The sequence below is a fragment of the Lissotriton helveticus genome, chromosome 7 (genome assembly GCF_964261635.1).
Source record: "Lissotriton helveticus chromosome 7, aLisHel1.1, whole genome shotgun sequence".
Classification (NCBI taxonomy): domain Eukaryota; kingdom Metazoa; phylum Chordata; class Amphibia; order Caudata; family Salamandridae; genus Lissotriton; species Lissotriton helveticus.
The window spans coordinates 400,253,824-400,274,716 of record NC_136068.1 but is presented as its reverse complement, the minus strand read 5'-3'; the positions used below and the strand labels follow the sequence as shown (position 1 = coordinate 400,274,716).

The 20,893-nt window shown below is 46.5% G+C and overlaps 1 protein-coding gene across 1 annotated transcript in view; it reads left to right on the top strand.

The window, feature by feature from the left end:
* The first annotated feature begins 16,716 nt into the window (after positions 1–16,716).
* The window catches only part of TUFM (Tu translation elongation factor, mitochondrial), a 210,473-nt gene continuing 206,296 nt past the window's right edge, over positions 16,717–20,893 (top strand). The window contains exon 1 of the mRNA XM_078652266.1: positions 16,717–16,830. Within this exon, the coding sequence (XP_078508392.1) occupies positions 16,791–16,830 (40 nt within the window). The 5' untranslated portion in view covers positions 16,717–16,790. The remainder of the gene's footprint in view (positions 16,831–20,893) is intronic.

The following is a 20,893-nucleotide window of genomic DNA, read 5'->3' as shown; positions in this document are numbered from 1 at the left end:
TGATTTCATTAATCATGATTGTGGGAGGAGCATCTCGAAGCAATCTAGCTAGCAAAGTTGCTGCCTTATCTGCTTCTACATGTGTTCTTCAAGTGTATTCCTGGTAATCTATAATTCTAAGGGATTCCAACAGTTCAGCATGTTTAATCCTCATTTCCTGGAGTGCCCCTGAGTATGTGGCATCAGTCGCCGCCAGATGTTCTAACCTATCCATTTGCGTTTCAGTGTCTATCAGAGATCTGTGAAGCTCCTGTCGTGCACCGACCGTTGCACTAATCGCCCTGCCTCGTAATACTGCCTTAAATGCATCCCATTCTATTAATCTGCTTGTCGCTGTGTTGCTATTTTCCGTAAAATATCGGTCTATTGTGTGCAGTCTATCTGTACAAAACACTGAGTCTTCCAATAATTGCGGCCAGAGGCGCCACGTGGGAACCGGTGAGGGTATCCTACCCCACGTAATATTAATCTCCTGTGGATTATGGTCGGAGAATGTCTTGGGTAAGTATGTAGAGTGGAGTACCTGTACTGCGACATCGTCAGAGCAAAGGATCCTATCTATTCTTGTATGTAAAGCGTGTACTGCCGAATAAAATGAGTATTCCCGGTGCGCTTGGTGTCGCATCCTCCATACATCACAGAGTCTCCACCCCGTCATCCAGCGGTCCAGCGCCTCAGTTTGTTTTAATACCTCTGCACCACATATTGGCGGGTGCGATCTATCTAAGGATACATCTAATACCGCATAATAATCCCCTCCAAGTATCCAGGGGCATGTATCCCACCCTGCAAGCGCTCCACTGAGCAGGTCCCAGTGTTTGTCCTGATCGAAGTTAGGGGCGTATATAGAGCCCAATACCACCAGTTGTCCGTCCAGTGACCCCCTCACAAAAACGTATCTGCCTTCTTTGTCGATTTTTTGATCATGTGCTACAAAGGGCACTCCATGTCGCACCCATATCGTGGATCCCCTAGCGTAACCTGAGTAAGACGTGGAGAAAACCTGTCCCCTCCATTTCTTTCTAAGTTTTACTACTTCACTGTCCACCATATGTGATTCCTGTAAGTAGGCTATCTGTACCTTGCGGCGTAGCAAATATGCGTGTATCCTATGTCTTTTGTGGGTGGTGCCAATACCCCGTACATTCCAGGTAATTATGGTATAGTTACCCAACCCATGCATTGCGATAATCTGGACATCCTGTGGGGTGTGTACATGTTGCGTGGAAGAACGACTATGGTAGCAGCTACGTTATGAAGGTGACCAACCCTCCCCCCAACATACCCAATACACGGTCTGGGACCAGAACCATACCAGACCACAACATAACATTGCAACGAGCAAATTAAAAATTGCAAACCAAGGGCCTTCGCCATATGGGGGGCGGCGCCTGCACATCGCATGCGTCGGTGTAGTACCTTTACATAGCACTCCAGAGCTACAATGGTACCCGGGCCCAACAATATCTATCAGCAGTAAGCCAATGTACAGCAAGGATAGAGTATCAACAGTGTACATTAGTTACACGTTAGAAACAAAGGCACAATATATACTTGCGTGGGTGCATCAACCAAATAAGTCTGTGATTAGTTGCGGTGTAGCCGTGGGGAACAGGGCCTCTCAGAGTCCGATCCGTGCTATGCCTCTCCTTCTGTAGAAGATTTCGTTTCAGTACCAGCTCGTGGGGCATTGGTGAAGGTTGCTGTCGCTATGATCGCCTGTTGTTTATATTGTTGCAGCCGCTGTGAAGTGATGCGTTTATTCGTGTTGTTTCTCCGGAAGCGGCCAATCCTACGGCTCAAGGAGGCAGTCTGCTGAGGTCCTCTCTCCAGTTCCCTGCGGTTGGCGGTGTCCGCGGCGCTAGTCAGCTCCATCACCTCAATCCAGTCCTCAACGTCACCAGGACTCTCGAAGAAGCAGGTTTTTTGTTCATGTAGGATCTTTAGATCGGAGAAGCGTGGCTCAGTGGTTAGAGGCGGCAGACCCGGAAGCTGAGATCAGCCGTGGACCAGGGTTCGATTCCCCGCCTCGGCGGGTCTCGGGCTCAAAATTCCATGGACTCGACAATTCTCGCTCCGGTGCCTACTCGACTCACGGAGTCACACTCTGCGACTCTGGGCAATAGCTTGCTTAATCTCCACTACGGCCCCTCGTGGCGGGATGCCTGGCTTTCACCTTGTGAATACCCTGCCGGGGTATCTCACAGGGGAATACCAGGACGGGTTCCCTAAGCAAGTGCCTTGAGACCCCTGGGTGATTAGTGCGCTATATAAATCGAAATACATTTACATTACATTTACATTTACATTTAGGCGAGCCGGAAATAGCAGGGCGTACTTGACATTCAGATCCCGCAATCGACGCTTCACCGCCATAAAGGAAGAGCGTTGTCGTTGCACCGTCACCGTATAGTCCGAATACAGGGAGACCCTCGTGTTCTCAAAGGTAATCGGTGCCATCTCTCTAGCCTTCTGCAATAGTGTATCCCTATCTCTGAAATTTAGGAATTTCGCAAGAAGAGGCCTTGGAGGGGCACCCGGCTTCGGCCTCCCAGTAGGTATTCGGTGTGCCCGTTCGATGCAATATTGCGAAGAGAGACCTTCTAGCATGACGTGGTCTCTAAACCACTGCTCCATGTAGCCAGTTGTGTCAGTCCCCTCACTTTTCTCCGGCAAGCCGATCACCCGACTTTTATTGCGTCCCGCTCTCCCTTCTGCATCCTCCACTCGGTCCAATAATGCAGCTACCTGCGTTTGCAGGAGCTTCACCTCGGCTGCAGTCTGTTTCTGTTGTGGGAGCACCTCCGCTAGGGTCGTTGTGTGATCTTTCACCGTATCTGCTACCTTCGCGTGATCCGCCCTCAGCAGGTTCAGTCCCGTGGTCAAAGATCCTATCTGAGACTCGATGGCCTTCCTGGAGTCACGTACTTCCTGCAGAATAAGGTCCAACTTATTCATCTGCGCAGGCACCACCGTGGGAGGGACACAATCGGACCCCGGTGTACTATCCACACTGTCCAGCGTGTCTTGTGATGGGTCTGGGCCAACCTGACCCTGTTGTCTTGGTTTATTGCGCCCCATGTCTTTTATACAGTGCGGCACCCGGTCTTATCCAGTCAGTTACACAGGATCAATAATTAGTAGCACACACTCAGTCCTCCCGGGAATGCCAGTCGGGCTCCAGTCGCAAATATATGGGCAGCACCGTCGCCAGGTATCATCAAAGGCACAGCTAGGGGCCGGGCAGGCGCCGTTCCTGTTAGGCGGAACGAGGGGGGGGCTGCACAGCCTATATGGGTCTCTCCCGTTGTGTGGGGTACCGTAGTGTGTTACAGCTCCTCTTTCTGTGTATAATAGGGGGGATGGGGGAGCGGGGACCTCCAAGTATCCACACAATGGGGAGGCCCTCACATTCGGCTCCCCGGTGTGCCTCCTTACGTGTCCAGGCAATATCTAAGGGAATGTTGATAGTCCAGATAAAGTTCACCCCTAGGCAGGCCCACACCTCTTGGCCCTGGTCTCTGCTCTACAAACCATAAGGGCACCTACATACATGTGAAGTTTGGAGCCATCAACCGCCGAGGCTTGCATAGGTCGCCTTCAGCTCCAGCCGCATCATATCTCCGCCCCCTCCGTAGAGGCCGCGCAGCCCCAGGCTCGCGTAGGAGCACCTCCCGTGCTCAGCGCTCTCAGAGTTCTCCACACGGCGACGTGCCCCGCCCCGTAGCGCCCGTCGCTCCTACCGGTGTCCGCCGCTGTCGCGCTGAGCTACAGTCAGTAGCGGGCGCGCTCCAGGGTCATTCCTTGCTGTCTAGGGCAGCCTCTCCCAGCCGATAGGCCCATGCGGTCGATTGTCTCCGCCGGACGGCTGACAGCGTCCACGGCGGGGAGCCCCTCAATCTGCGGGTCGGTGCTCTTCACAGGCAGTGCCGAGCGATCATAGGCCCCTCAGCCACCGAAGACTACGTTCTGAGGCACCCTCACAGCACGGCAACTGGATAAGATCAGGATTTTGAGGGCCCGGGTCCGGAGCTCCCTCAACACACGACCGCCATGTTCAGTGGCTGGCCACGCCCCCCCGGGTGCATGAGTGTCTTAATGGGCCTGCGATTGGTTGCATGAGTCTCTCAATCAATCTGTGACTGGGTGCATGAGTGCCTTTGTGCATTTGAAATTAAGTGTATAAATGTCTGACTGGATCTGTGACTGCATACATGAGTGTCTAAGTCGATTTCTGACTGAATGCATTAGTGTCGGTCTAGGCTTGTGAATGGGTATCTGAGTATCAGAGCAGGTCTCTCAATGGGTGTATAAGTGTCTAGGTGGATCTTTGAGTGTTTGCATCAGTGTTTGAGTGGCCTCTCACTGGGTGCATCAGTGTCTCACCAGGTGTCTCAGCGAGTCTGCCAATGTTTTAGTTGGTATATCAGTGTGTGCCTCATTCTCTGAGTGCATCTCTGAGTCGCTACATCAATGTGTGTGCCTAAAGGGATCTGTGAGTGGATGCATAGGTCTCTCAGTGGGACTTCGAGTGTCTAAGTGGATCCGTCAGTAGGCATATGAGTCTTTGAGTGGATCAGTGACCAGGTGAATAAGTCTCTGAGTGAATATATCAGTGGGTGCATGACTGTCTGATGTACCAACTCCTGTATGCATTCAGTCTCAGACAAGACATATTAGTAGCCGCATGACTCGTTGAATAAGTCTGTCAGTCTGTCTATAAGTCTCTCAATGAGTATGCCACTGGCTGCATGAGCTTATAACTTAATATGTCAGTGGAAAAAGTGAAAGAGGGCTTCAAATCCCAAAAGCGGCCACCATTGCCAAGTTGGCGTCCCACGAGCCATTGCCCCCATCAGTGTCCATAAACAAAATAGTGCTCACCCACTAGTTAAAGCTGACCGTGTAACAAGCCAAGTAAAATGTCCAGTCATTATGGGCGGTAACAAATGGAGGCAAGTCGGTACTAAGGAGGGACTAACAAGCCTCATAATGAATCAGAAGCAAGCCTTTATGAAAGACAATGAAACAAAGCCAACGACAAATATGGGGAGATAGTGGGCGGGGCTGCAAGTGCATACCCTAATGCAGCATGCCTCGCAGAGCGAGCAGTGCATGTGCGCTGCCGCTAGGCTCGACCTAAAAAGTGACTGGAGCACATGTGCCCTGATCTGGGACACTTGTAATATATCAAGGTTTTAAGTGGGCTAGGTCACTCCAGATCTCAGGCGCAGTAGTAATTAAAAAGGACATTGATACAGGTCCCTATCTATCCCTATATTTATGTCCTTAACTTTAATGGCAAAAACACTGATTGAATTCTGAATAATTAATCTAAACAAGATCAAGGTAACGCATGTCAGTGATTTCGTTTCTGTTTATATTCTACATGTTTTACTTCATCTTGCATTTTCTAAGAGTATTAGCTATTTCTAAGATGTTGTGTTTCTGTATTTGTTTGTGTAGCATATTACTCTTTCACAGTGCATACTTTGAATTGAGTCGCCTTGAGGTATTAATAACAGGCCACAGTTGAGAGCTTTGAGCTGAGGCTGGAGGCAATTTGAGTTTGTCACAGTGCCCGTCATTGGGACAGAAAGGTGTCAATTGTCACGTATTCCGGTTGCAATTGTGATTCTGTGCAAATGTGTGTGAAGGAGGAACATAGTCATCAAAATATTGAGGCGAAAGTAAAACAAAATGCAGTGCTTACAACTGAGTAGGTGTGTTGTACCTTTGGAGGGGTGTCTCAGTAATGTTTAGTTCATAGTTTCACAATTGAACATTTTGTGTACCAGTATTAATGTTTGCTGATGACACGTTGCTGGTATCACAAACTCCTAGTGGCCTCCAGAAGGCAATTAATGCTTTCGGGGATTTCTGCCAGATTCGGGGCTTGGAGCTAAACACTTCAAAGACTAAGTTTATGAGTATGAATCCAGCAAAGCCATTTAGGGGCACAATAACTTTTAATGGGGCTGCCTTAGAACAGGTGGAGGCTTTTACTTATCTTGGTATCTCCCTACAGGGCAATATGAAATGGAAGTCCCATATTGACTTAGCAGTTTTAAAGTTCCATCAACTAGCAGGGGCCCTAGCACTTAAACATAAATCTTCATTAACCAAACCTATCCATCCTGTGTTGGAGATTTATAGTATGAAGGTGCTAAGTGCCTGTTTGTATGGCTCAGAGTTGTGGGGTTTAGCTAACTTGAACCGACGTCCGGTTGGCGTTCCACAGAGCACACCAACAATCCCCCTGTTGTATGACTGTTGTACAGTGCTTAGCTCTTCTCTTGAGCTGGCACTCTAGATTACTGTGAGTGTTCCTAGTTCTGGAGTTCTCCTTCGCCTTGTTGGCAGTTGGAGCTCTGGTCAGATGAGGGAAGGTCCTACCTGTTCTGTGCTGCAATAAAGCTGTTTCCTGCAATAACCATTCGTGGATCTTATTTCCATTTACAACATTTGGCGACTTGGACTGGCGATGCGTCTGGCCACAGCTTCCTCGATTGAATCTGCAGCTCGGGAAGGAATTACAGAACAGTAGCGTCCTACTCCCTCGCGAACCCCGTGTGGTGCACAGCGTTGAACAACTCTTCATTGCGGAGGTGATCACTATCTCTGAAAGATTTCTGGAGGATTTCCCTTTCCGATGTCTCCATCGTCGAAGTGAGTGACGTCAACTCCTTCAACGTCTCTTCAATGACGGTGAGCGAGATCCTAACGTGATCTAGTGAGTCGCGTAGCTACTACGCTATACGTGAACCGCGTCACTGAGGCGCATTCCTCCTCTTACGTACCTACGCTGTTGTTGTGGCGTCAGAAGCGTGACCGACCCTGCGCACGACGCAATCGGTCATTTTGAATAATTCTCAGACTGTCTGTCGGTGGTCGCCTAGGAGACGCAATTCACCGGGATCTTCACTGTTTGATGTCAGAAACAGTGTCGAGTGTCAGCGGACCTTGAATATCCTGTTTGGTGTAAGCAATAATTTTTAAATCTCAAAAAAAAAAAATAATAATAATTTAATGAGCAGACTGGTTTTCTTTTGTCTTCAATTTTAAACTGTGCCCTTACTTTGTCGTGTGACAACTGCTTTTTGCATCGTAACCCTCATTTTACTTTTGTGACTGTACAAGACTATCCTCATGGCTCAAGCAGTCAATGTTGCCTTACCGCCGCAATTCTTGAGTGAGCCGGGGAATCCATCTATAATGTGGGAAGACTGGATAGTTATGTTCAATAACTACATTCAGGCTCTAGATGGGGAAGTCTTTCCACCTAAACGAAAGAAAGCTCTTTTGATGACCACGTTGGGCAAAGAGGGACAGCGTCTTTTCAAATACTTACCGCAAGTTTTACCTTCTGGGTCACAAGCTGATTTAGACGAGTTTAAAGAGGCTGTAGCAAGACTTGAAACCAGATTTGGTAAAGAGGAAAACCTTGTCCTACAAAGATATAAATTCTATAAAAACAAACAGTTGGCGGATGAGAGCATTGACGAATTCGTTGCACGACTACGTGAACTATCTGTAAAATGCAATTTTGGTCAAATGGCGGATGAACTGATAAGGGACCAACTAATTGTTCAAGCCAATAACAGGAAGGTCCAAGAACGATTATGGGCAGCGAAGAATCCAACGTTGAAAGTTGCTATTGAATTAGCTAAAGTTGTGGAGGAGAGTGAGAAATGTATGAGAGAGTTACAGAAGAGTGGTTTGGAAACAAAAGTTGCAGAAGTTTCCAATAAGAGTGTGATTAGTGACAATAGTGATGATGAAGCAATGGCTATTGCTATTGTTAAAAAAAAGGCTATATTCTTCAAAAGAAGAATGTGCAACAATCATCGAGTAATAAGAATAGTCAAAAAATGTGTTCAAAGTGTGGGAGTTTTTCGCATTCCTCAGATGCTAAGTTCTGCTTTGCTAATAACAAAGAGTGTCTACGTTGTGGGAAAATGGGACACTTTGCAAAGATGTGTAAAAATAGAAATAACTCGAGAGTGACTGTAGTCAATGAGTGTGGTGAATTGAAACGTGAAATGAACAAGATATTAGTTCTGTGTGACACTGTATGCTCTTGCAGGGATCGAAGGGGAAATGCTTTTAAAGCTGACTTTAAGATTGATGAGAAAGTTGTTACTCTCATGGTTGACACGGGTTCAAAGTGGACTATTATCCCACTATCCTTGATGAAGAGTGTGTGGGGTGAAAGGGTTTTGAAGGAGTGTGACATTTTTCCGTCTGGATATCAAGGGGAGAAAATTGACCTATTAGGCTACTTCGAGGCAAAGATTGAATTTAGAAATAGATCAGCACCTGGAAAAGTTTACATTTCAACTGAAAGACCGGCCATTTTAGGTCGTCACCATCAGTATGATTTGCACATTGTGGTTGATCCTAGGTCTGATGATCCAGTGTCTATTGTTGATAATTCATCTGTAGATGAGATACTGGATAAATTTAGGAATGTCTTTAGAGATCAATTGGGAGAACTCATAGGCTATTCACATCACATAATTCTCAAAGAAGGTAGTTGTCCTGTCCAGCATAAGATGAGGAGAGTTCCTTTCTCTTTGCGAAAAGAGGTTAAAGCTACGTTAGAAGAAATGCTTCAAGGTGGCATTATTGAACCCATTGAGGCGTCCCCGTGGGTTTCACCTGTAGTGATTTCACAGAAACCAGACAATAAAATTAGGTTCTGTGTGGACCTGCGTTCATTGAATAAGTGTGTGGTTGCCGATGTGTTCCCACTACCAAACATTAGTGAGTTAGTCTCGACACTCAAGGGAGCCAAGTTTTTTAGTAAGTTGGATCTAAAGCATGCGTACCATCAAATTTGCTTAGATGACAAGTCCAAACATCTGACTGCATTCATCACTAGCGAAGGGACCTTCCAATTTACGAGGTTACCCTTCGGACTAGTCTCTGCCGCTAGCGTATTCCAGAGACTTGTGTCCGAGGTTTTTAAGGGTCTAGATAAAGTACTATACTTTCAAGATGACATCTTGATCTATGGAGATTCTCTGGAGGAGCACAATGGGATTTTGCAGAATGTGTTACGAAGAGTGGATGATGCTGGCCTGACGTTGAGAAGGGAGAAGTGTGCGTTTCTTTTGAAGGAAATAGAGTACTTAGGTTTTAGCCTGTCTGAAGAAGGCGTTAAACCTAAGAAGAACTTATTAGAGGCTATTGAACTAGCTCCCTTCCCTGTTGACAAGGATCAACTTCGATCCTTCATGGGTTTGATCGAGTTCTACTCGAAATTCGTGAGGGATTTCTCTTCGAAGACTGCACTTTGAGATACTTATTGAAAAAGGGTGTCAAATTTAATTGGACTATTGAGCATGAGTCTTGCTTCAATATGATCAAAGGGGAACTTAAATCTGCTAATGTTCTTACCCCTTTTGATACTGCTAGGTCCTCTATCTTGATGGTTGACGCCAGTGTTGTAGGTCTTGGTGCAGTTCTCCTGCAAAAGCATGGAGGGGTAGAGAAGACCATCGCGTTTGCGTCCAGGCCTTTGTCTGTCTCGGAATCTAATTACTCAGTCATAGAGCGTGAAGCTCTTGCTGCTGCTTGGGGCACGAGTTACTTTAGGACCTACTTGTGGGGTTACAAATTTATTCTCCGTACAGACCATAAACCCCTTTTGAATATTTTAGCTTCAGGTGGTGCTGGAAAAGGGTCTCCGAGGTTGGCAATATTAGCCTCTCGTCTACAGGACTACCAATGTGAGATTGAGTTCGTTCATGGCTGGAAAAACATCCAAGCAGATTGCTTGTCGCGTCTTCCTGTGCGATCCACTAGCTGTGACGGTCCTGTAAAGGATGTTTTGGATGATTTAGCTGTTGCTATAGCAGAGGATGTTATGTTTGTGGGAGGTGGTTCTTTTTCTCATGATGAGTGGTCAAAAGGTATGGAGGAGGATCAAATTTTAAAGGCTGTTATAAATCTTGTCTCGAAAGGAGCAAGAAGAGAGAGCACTGTTGACCCTCAGGTTAGACCGTTTTTGAAGGTCTTGGATGAACTTTCTTTGGAAGGGAAAGATGTTCTGATGCGGGGTGATCGATTTGTTCCTCCTGGTTCGTTAAGAAGTAGGATTCTTGATTTAGCTCATGAGGGCCATTTGGGCCAAAGTCTCACCCAACGTCGTGTTAAGGAGAACTTTTGGTGGCCCTCTGTTGATAGTGATGCAGTGGATTGTGTGCTGAGGTGTAGTTTTTGCAAGGAAGTGGAGAAACGTCTGAAAATTATGGGTTCTCAGTCACCGCAGAAAATTGGATTTGAAAGGGAGGGGGGACATTGCAGGCGGCGCGGTTAGCGCTCTAGTGTGCACGCGCTCGGCGAGCATAAAGGCAGGCAAGTGACAGGTGAGCGCCCTTAACACCTAAGACTGCAAGCGCTAGGAGAGCTCTGTTCTTGCTGTTGGCTGTAGGATTTAATGCGCTTTTAAAACTCCTGTTTTTTCCATTTATTTTGATTCTTATTTCTTCGTTTTCCCTCGTTTTTAATTAGGGCCACTTGCAGACCCACACTGCTGCCACCTTACTCCCACTATAATTTCTGGAATACTCACCGCGTTTTAGCGGGTCCCTGTCCACTGTCTCGATTGGTGGCCATATTGGGAGGGGGGACATTGCAGGCGGCGCGGTTAGCGCTCTAGTGTGCACGCGCTCGGCGAACATAAAGTCAGCCATGCTGACGCGCAGCGTCATCACGCAGCGTCATCGCCGGATTGTCGCCGGAGTTTCGCCAGAGTCAAGCCCGTCTGTGCCCGTCCGGGCCCAGACGGGCCCTGGGCATACCACTCTGCTCAACTCTCCTAACACACGGATCTCTTCCCATAGGTATTCACGGGACTCATTGCTCGCTTTACGCATGCCTAGACATCCCAGTTGTTGCTACTATTGGGCTGAGGGTGCTGTATTTAAACCTTGTCTTGGCTGTCGCCCACATAACACTGTCAAGGACCCTGACTCTTTTACTATGGCTCTGCTTAATTGCAGATCACTTCCTTGTCATTCCACGGAAATCCACCTCCTTCTTTTGGATCATAGTTTGGATGTTTTATTCCTTACGGAAACGTGGCTGAATACAAGTTCCGACCCCGACATTGTTAACGCTCTTCCCCCGGGATACCTTATGTTTCACCTTGATAGGCCGGATGGGAGAGGGGGTGGAGTGGCCATTGTTTATAGAGACACATTTGTATGCAAAGCAGCAGACTGCGACATCAACAACGCTGAAAGCTGTCACTTCACCCTTTGCATTTCTTCGACTGTCTCTATCTCTGGCCTCTTTGTGTATCGGCCTCCCGCTACGCTAGGGAATTTCGTGGATTCCTTCATGGAAGCTGTTATTCCACTGGCTGCGGCCTCGTCCAACTTTCTCACTCTTGGGGACTTCAATTTTCATTTTGACGACCCCAATGATGTGGTGGCAAGGGGTCTTATAAGCTCGCTTGGTGCGCTTGACCTACATCTTGTTAATATGGGAGCCACTCATAATAGAGGTCATCAGCTGGATGCGGTCTTCGCAAATTCGGCGAACCTGCAGGCCCTCCAGATGTTGCCTCTCCCTTGGACCGATCACCATTTCATCCCGTTTAGCTGGCGGCTGGGGAACCGGAGAGATCCTACACCTAGGCAACATACTGTGGAGCGACTCTGGTCGAAGCTTCCGGTAGACAGGTGGGCGGAAGAGCTAGCCAGAACTTGCCCCTACCCTGTGGATGACCCCAACATCGCTGATCAGCTCTTGGGCGAATGGCTAACTAACTCTCTGGACTTGCTGATCCCGAATAAAAGGAGGCTTGTCAGGGAGAGAAGAATTGGCTCTGCCCCCTGGTACACCCCCGAACTTAGGTGTATCAGAACCTCTTGTAAAAGGCTTGAACGTGCTTGGAGGAGAGAGCAGACGGAGGAAAGTCGGGCCAACTACAAGAGAGAGTTGAGGAAATATAAAAGTGCACTGAAGGACGCTAAAAAGATTTTCTTTAGCGATAGGATCGCGAGGGCAAGTAATTCTTCAGGAGAATCGTTCAAAATCTTTAAAGAACTTCTGAAAGCCCCGATCCCTCCAGTGCTACACGATAATCCTAAAGAACAATGTGAGGATCTGGCCAGATTCTTTCACTCTAAAATAGAGAAAATATTATCCTCCTTACCCACTATCCCTCTAACTCAGGAACCAGTTATTAGTTCTATAAATCGCCCGACTGGGCTAACATCTTTTGGCCCCTTCTCGGAAGAGGAGGTTACAAAGGTCCTGTTGGAGATGAAGAGTGGCTCTCCGAGTGACCCAGTCCCGATAAAACACCTTAAGCTCGTGGTTAACATCCTGTCAACTCCTTTGACCGATCTCATAAACCTTTCACTTGCTCAGGGCATAGTGCCACAGAGATGGAAAAAGGCTGTGGTGAAAGCCTTATTGAAAAAAAACAGGATTGGATCCTTCTGATTTGACCAACTTCAGGCCAATTTCACTTCTTCCTGGTTTTTCAAAAATTGCTGAGAAGCTGGTCAACCGTCAGCTCTCTCACCATCTTGAATCTAACCACCTGCTAAGAGACTCCCAGACTGGTTTCCGCCCCGGCCATGGAACAGACACTGCCTTGCTGGCAGTAGTGGAGGAGGCAAGGAGCACTCTAGATACAGGAGGGTCAGTGGCAGTGATCCTCCTGGACTTGAGTGCTGCCTTTGACACCGTGAGTCATCAGGTGCTCCTCCAACGGCTGTCAGAGGCAGGTGTCTCGGGGACGGCTTTGAAATGGCTGGGTTCTTTCCTTGCGGACCGTTTCTACCAAGTCTGGGAAGGGTCAGAGCAATCTGCCCTAATCCCTCTTCAATGTGGAGTCCCGCAGGGCTCATCGCTGAGCCCTACCTTATTTAATACATATATGACTCCACTTGAAAGAGTGGTCGCACCTTCAGGGGTGAAGATCATCAGCTATGCTGATGATACTCAGCTGGTGGTGGGCCTCACGCAGTTGGCGGCACACCCTGAGGTATTACATGACTGCCTCGCCAATGTCTATCGCTGGATGTCCATCTCCGCTCTAAAGCTTAATGGAGGTAAAACCGAGCTGATGCTCCTGGGTAACTCCAGTCCCTCCATCATTGCGAGCTGTTGGCCCCGGTCTCTTGGTGATCCACCATCCCCCAAGAAGGAGATCAAATCCTTGGGAATATGGTTGGAAGATGATCTGTCCTTCAGGACTCATGCTAAGAAGACCGCAGGGGTTTGCTTTGGTCTGCTGAGATCAGCCCGAAAGGTGTTACCTCTGCTTCCCGGTCCAGCAAGGAAGCTGTTGATACGCGGCCTAATTCTATCTAGGCTCGATTATGGGAATGCGTTGTTTCTCGGTGCCCCTGAAGCTACCTTTAAAACCCTCCAACAGGTGCAAAATGCAGCTGCGAGAGTCCTTATGGATGTTCCCAGAAGGCAGTCTGCTGCTCCGGCCCTTAAAGCGCTCCACTGGCTCCCCGTGAAGGAGCGGGTGAAATTTAAAGCGCTTTGTACAGCTCACAAAATCATATATGGTAAAGGTCCTCCCATTCTTGCCAATATGGCCCGTCCTTACAAACCCCCACGTCTGTTGCGCTCTGATCAAAAACACCTTTTGCAGTCAGCGAGAGTAAGAAGAGCCCGGTCTGGGGGTAGGCGTTTCTCTGTGCAGGTGGCCTCTCTTTGGAACTCTCTGCCCCTCAAGATTCGCTCAGAACCCCAGATCCTACCATTTAGGAAGCTGCTTAAGACCCACTTGTTTCCCCGGTAGTGATTAGCTGAGTCTCTCCTTTTGGTCTGTTGCGCCGGGATGCCCCCGGGTAAGCCGAGCGCATTATAAGTTTCATATTATTATTATTATTTCATATTAAAATGTACCTTGGCACAGTGTCTGTTTGGATTTCATAGGCCCTATGAGTGAGTTACCTTTAAATCAACGTTTTGCCATTGTTATAATTGACTGTTATTCGAAGTGGCTTTGTGTACAGTTTGTGAGGGAGATAAACACCGATACCACCATTAACTTTCTGAAGGGTGTTTTCTTGAATGAGGGGTATCCTTCTGTCCTTATCTCGGATAATGGCACTCAATTGACTTCTTCGAAAATAGCTTCGTTTGTGCGTGAATGTGGCATCAGACATCAGAAGACTAGTCTTTACAACCCGCAAGGAAATGGTCTGTGTGAAAGGGTAAATCGTCTGGTGAAGGGGGTGATCCAAATGTTTATAGAAGGTGGTTGTTTTTCGCATGAGCGTGTACAAGAACTTGTCTGGGCCTACCGGTCAACGCCTCATAAGAATGGTCAAAAATCCCCTTTTGAATTAATGCGTGGGCGTGCTCCTGTGACAAGATTGACTCCTGCTTGGTTGAGGTGTTTAGATATTGAAGTGCCTTTATCCCAAGGAAACGTTCACTTACCCATCTCTGTGGGTGATCTTGTTAAGGTAAAGCCGGGTAGGTGTACTAAGGGTCTTAGCAAGTTTAGAGGTCCCTACAGAGTTAAAAAAGTCTTTCCACATTTTGTTGTTCTGGCCAATGGGGAAAGTTGGAATTATAGGAGGGTAGCACTATACCAAAAGAGGAAGGATTTTTCTTCTGATGATTTAGGGGCTAGTGGTTCAGGGGGATGCAATGGGTACTTGTTGACTTCTGGTGGTAGTTCTTCCACCTCTCCACCAACAGTACGGGGGGAGGTGGGTAGTGGGGATGCTTCTACTTCTGTGTGTGTGCATGATAGATCTTTGCTTGATTCTGCCCTCACTACTTCTGTTCCCACCATTTCTTCTTCTTCCTTGGTGGAAGCCAGGTTGAGGTGCCCTCGCTCTCGTCGTCCACCCACCTATTTGAATGACTATGTACATTGATCTTCTTTGTGATTTCTTTTACATTTTGTTTTCTTTTCTGGTTAAGAGGGGAAGATATGTTGTACAGTGCTTAGCTCTTCTCTTGAGCTGGCACTCTAGATTACTGTGAGTGTTCCTAGTTCTGGAGTTCTCCTTCGCCTTGTTGGCAGTTGGAGCTCTGGTCAGATGAGGGAAGGTCCTACCTGTTCTGTGCTGCAATAAAGCTGTTTCCTGCAATAACCATTCGTGGATCTTATTTCCATTTACAACAATGACCTGGGGAGGAAAAAGATTGAGGACCTGGCTCGACTGCGCCCATTACTATTCTGGAGACGAATAATGTCAACGCCGGAGCTAGGTCATTATGCCTCCGCCCTCATGGACATTATTAAGAAGGACCGGTTCCATACAGTAACATGGCTCAACGAGATCCGGAACCTATTAACAAAACTCCATCTAGACCATTTATGGACTAACACTGACCCAACTGCCTTTCCATCAAAGGAGATTGTGAAAAAATGTACTGGGATATGACTTTGCAATCTGTTTTGACCTCTAACCCACATTCCATGTTAACATCCCGGTATTTGGAAATCAAATTTACTCCATTTTGTTAACTATACTGGGATTTTATTACAAAACCTATGGATAGAAAGTTGTACTTCCAATTTAGAGCTGGTAGTTTGCCCCTTAACGCTTTCACACAAAAGTGGTCGCCTAGCAATGTTAATATATGCAACCATTGCAAAGACTTGGTTGAGGACATCTCGCACTTTCTGTTTGTCTGTCCTCTTTATGCTTCTCCAAGAAGGAGGTGGTTAAAACCAGCGTGTCAGAATTTAGGGACACGTAGGTGCCAGGAAGCACTTAGAATTTTGGAATCAAACAGCTCCCCTCCTTTAGCAATTGCAGTAGCAAAATACCTGGGATGGTCATGGATCATTCGCACTCGCACTTTAGCCAGTGGAGTCAGAGGAAATGTAACGTGATTTTATGTAGATTATAATTAATCATGTGTAGTGAACTTGAGTTTTTAGCAGTAAATGCGTTCCTTTTAGTCATGATTCGTCAGCGTTTTGAATTTAATGCGTGTTTTAAAAATGTGATTGTATTCTAGAATAGTATTTACTGATGTATAGGTTAGGGCGTCAATGCTTTTATGACAATGCTGTCGAATAAAGCTTTTGAATTTTTGAACATTTTTCAATATTCATCATTTATTACAAAACCAAGGTTGTCAATCATATTAAAACAGCCAACAATTACTGCCAAAGCCAATAGCCCTGGCTGGTTTTAGGTGTATGCCAGTTGTTTTATACACCTTGAAGCAATAACAGAAAGCTCAGGGAGCCATCAAAATTCTGGTTAGGTTTAACACTACAGGAATCACAGCAATGTAACTCACCCTTAATTACACAGGCAACGCCCTTTTCAAAGGCTCCCACTTTTTTCAACCCACCAAAACCCTGTAGTACATACTGCAGAAATTATGAGATTTTATTGTATTTCTATTAAGAATTATAATTAGATCTATATTTTCTCTTATTGTAGTCTCTCTTCGGTACTGACAATTACTCACTATTTTTGCCCATCCTCTTAGTCAAGGAAATATAAAGTACCAATATATTTTCTAGATTTGCAATCTTATTTGGGGAATGTAATCGCATGCTACATACCAATAAAACATTATCCTATTTATGATTATGACACACTGGACCTAACTACCTTTTATAAATTGGGAGCCCTTCGCACCCTTCTCAGTGTACATGAGAGGGCATACGTTATTCGTCGGGTTTGTGGTGTAGTTTGTGAGTTCTCGAATGCTTGTCTATCTTTCGTTTTGAGCGGTCGCTGTGTTGTGTAACTGTTTCTAATTCGATGGCTGAATGCGGAAATGAAATTCGATGGGGTATGACATCACGTCCTGTCTGATCCAAAATGGCGGCGCGCATGATGCTGGTGAGGAGCCGAGCGGTCGGTAAGTTAAGGGTCATTAAAAGGGTATTACGGGACTGGAGGTGAGGATTGTGCTATGCTTATGTCAGGATAGGAACACTTGCACCCCTAATGTATTATTACTTTAGCAGAACCCTTTTATCATTTGCACCAGCTTTTCGCCCCAACGTGCCACTACCACTGCAGCACTAGACAACACCAGAATATGATCTTAAGTAGCCCTCGCCGCCAGCTCTTACTTAGCCAGTAATTCTGTTTGTTAACTTGATTTTCTAACCGCCCCTCCCACCACCTAAATCTCTGTACTCGTCACCCAAGGACTACAACCGACTACATTCTAATTTTCCATGCCATCATCACCTCTGCCTCCACCCCTTTGTACCCCCATGCCAATGTACCACCCACATTCGGTTTACCAAAGATTGGCGAGTGGAACTACGACCTGGTAATGATGGTGGGGACTGTAGGGCGGCAGGTACAACAACCCGGCTTAGGACCGCAATGAGACGGAGTCGCTAAAGTGATGTACTCCACATTTTTAAAACTCTGACGCGTGGTAACAATTTCAGGATCATTAACAAGCAATATACCTGGCTAGTTCATTCAGATTTTCATTTAAATACAGGATAAAAAACCTCCAAAGGAAGAGCGACCCCAGTATAAGTCGGAGAAGAAACGGGTACATTATTAATTACATAAACTAAGACTAACTCCAAAATATAAGCAGTTCTCCCACTGAACTGTTGAGCATCCACAAACCCGACGTTTAAATACATTTTCACATATCACGTTGCACACCTGAACAAATCTGCTTAAGATTGTTCTTATAAGGAGAGGAGAGGTGTTGGCCTAACGGCTAGGGCGCTCGACCTCGGACCTGGGGGATCTGTGTTCGAGTCTCGGTAACGACGGCAAAAAAAACAACTCCTGTGATTCTGGGCAAATCACGTAATCTTCACGGTGCAGTATTTTAAGTCTTGTTTCTTGACTAAAAACTTTCAGCCATTTTTGTGGTAATTTCGCTATGAAGGTTCAGCGTTACATTCCATGTTTCAAAATGTACCCCGTACATCAAGACATCAGTTTTACCAAAATTATTTGTAATACGTTTGGCCGACATCCAGCGTGCAAATTATTCATGGGCTATTCATGGGTTACACCTCACTTCTGTAGCACACATCTGTCTGGAGATGTATTATTTGAGCAATTCACATGCAGGAAAAAGTGTGAAAAATGCTTAACAACTTAAAAAATCAATGACATAAAAATTAGACAAAAAACATAAAACACATATAATTGGGGCCCTATAGAGCAGGTGTCTCCAACCTTTTCTGTTGTGGGAGCTACTTCTGATCAGTGAAAATCATAGTGAGCTACTAAAGGTTAAGCAACTCGCAATTTTTTCAGAGAGACCCCCCCACGCCCAGCGTCATTGACTTTAAGGCTGTCGCACACCTCATCATTCACTGTGTCCCATAACATGATAACCGCACCTTGGTGTTCATCAGTCAAGACATGGAAACACTTCCCACAGGATCAGAAACCTGAGAAAACACTTGCAACCACCCACACTACACATACCATAGCTTGCTCTCCATGTATGTAATTACTTCAGTGCCATACAATGGGTTAGTAAGCACTATGAAAATGCTGCAACACTCTCTTTTTTTCGTTATCAAATAAACAAAGGGAGAAAGGCTATTATACATATGATTTTCCTTTATTTATTTATTTATTTATTTATGAAGCTTATAGAGCGCGCAGCTACCTCCGATGGAGGTGTCCCGGCGCTAAAATTACATGACTGTCCCCATGAGGAGTAACCAAGATCATATCTTACAGAGAAAAAGGGGAACGGTGAGGAGTAGGAAGTTCCAAGTCCTACCGCCTAGTGAACAGCCAGGTCTTGAGTTTGCGGCGGAAGGCTGGCTCAGATTCGCAGAACCTGAGGTCAAGGGGGAGGCTATTCCAGAGCTTGGCGGCAGTGACGGTGAAAGATCTGCCGCCAGTCCGAGAAAGCCTGAATCTAGGAACCAACAGAAGACGGAGGTTATTGGATCTAAGATGTCTGGCTGAAACAGAGATCTTGAGACGCTTTTTCAGATAAAGTGGGCCAGTACCATGGATAGCCCGAAATGTCAGGGTCATGATTTTAAAGTCTATACGTCGTAAAATGGGAAGCCAATGGAGTTCTTCTCGGTAGGCTCTAACTGAAGTACGGGCAGGGATGTTCCCGATGAGCCGGGCTGCCGCATTTTGGACCATTTGCAGGCGGTCAATAAGATAGTGCGGGGCACCTGCATATAGACTATTGGCATAGTCCAGATGGGTGATGATAAGGGCCTGGACTACGGTTTTGCGTGAGGATAGTGGGAGGAAGGGGAAGATTTTTCTAATCATGCGGAGTTTAGAGAAACAGGCCCCTACCACTTTGTTAACTTGGGCATTTCCGGACAAAGAGTTGTCAAAAATAAAGCCCAGGTTACGAGCTGCCTTCACGGGAGAGGGTGGGGGATTCAGAATGGTAGGCCACCAGAGGGTTGCAGGGGGGGGGGATTTTTTACTAAAAAAGAGAACCTCGGTTTTGTCGGTGTTAAGGGCAAGGTGATTGGCTGACATCCAGGAGCATATGTTACCAAGGCAGTTTCTAAAGTTGGAGAAGAGGGAGTCAGAATGGTCTCGAAAGGAAAAGATAAGCTGAGTATCGTCAGCGTAGGAGACCACCCTGACGCCCCAGGATTCAACTACCTTGGCCAGAGGAGCCACATAAGCATTAAACAGTAGAGGGCTCAGGGCAGAGCCCTGGGGCACTCCACACAGGAGGGGTTTGTCTTCAGATTCAAAAGGGTGCATCGTAACCCTTTGGGAACGGCTAGACAGGAAAGAAATAATCCAGGCCAGCACTGTCCCACCGACCCCTAGCTGCTGTAGGCGGGAGGTAAGTATTTTGTGGGAGACAGTATCAAAAGCAGCGGATAGGTCGAGGAGGACCAACATGGCCTCCTCGCCCCTATCCACTGATTCCCTAATAGTATCAGAAACTTCAAGCAGCGCAGTCTCGGTGCTGTAGCCGGATCTAAAACCGGACTGAGTGTCGTGTAGCAGCTGATTTAACTCTAAGTACAGCGCCACTTGTTTCTGAACCACCTTCTCCAGTATCTTGGCGGGTTTAGGCAAGAGAGAAATAGGTCGATAGTTGCTAAAAAGCATAGGGTCTGCACCAGGTTTTTTCAGTATGGGGACCAACCTGGCCTGTTTCCAAACTGAGGGGAATAGACCTTGCGTCAAAGAGGCATTCCAGATGGAAAGGAAAGGGTTCACAAGGATAGGGGCGAGATTACCCATGATTTTGGCAGGAACAAGGTCCAGGGGGGAACCAGACTTAACGTTGCGTAATAAAGCTAACGCGAGATCAGGAGTTAGCTCGCTAAAAGAGTTGAGAGAACAAGAGGGGAGGCCAAGGCAATCATCAGAGAAATCCGGAGCCATTGCTGCAAAGGAGGAAGAGAGTTTAACTATCTTCTCTTGAAAAAAATCAGACAATCCATTGCAGAGATCTTGAGTGGGAGTAAAGAGGGATTTCAAAGCAGGAGGATTTACGAAGTCATTCACTATGGAAAAAAGAGTTTTGGAGGAATTCTGCGCCTGTTGAATTAAATTGGAAAAGTAAGCTCTCATGGACGAGCGTGTTAGTTTGCGGAACTTACTCAGGGCAGATTTGTAGGCCAATTTGGCTACAGGATGATAGTTCAATCTCCATTTACGTTCCAGCTGCTTACACTTGCTCTTCTCCTCATGTCTGGGCCGTTGCCAACTATTGGCCGTTGCCAACTATTAACTATTAAACTATTAAAACAATAAATGTCACTTTTTTGAAAGGTTGCAAACCTAGTTTCATTTATTTTCAAATGGCCATGTATGCTGGTCATGTAATGGTTCCATAGCAGCATACTCAGTGAATTAATGTACCTGCTGCCAAAATGTGCATATGTGTTAATGCGCCTGCTGCAGAGGTAGGCATGCAACCTTCAGGTCGCAGGTTCAAACCCAGTATGAAAGCTTAGGAGGTTAGTGCGCTTGCTGCA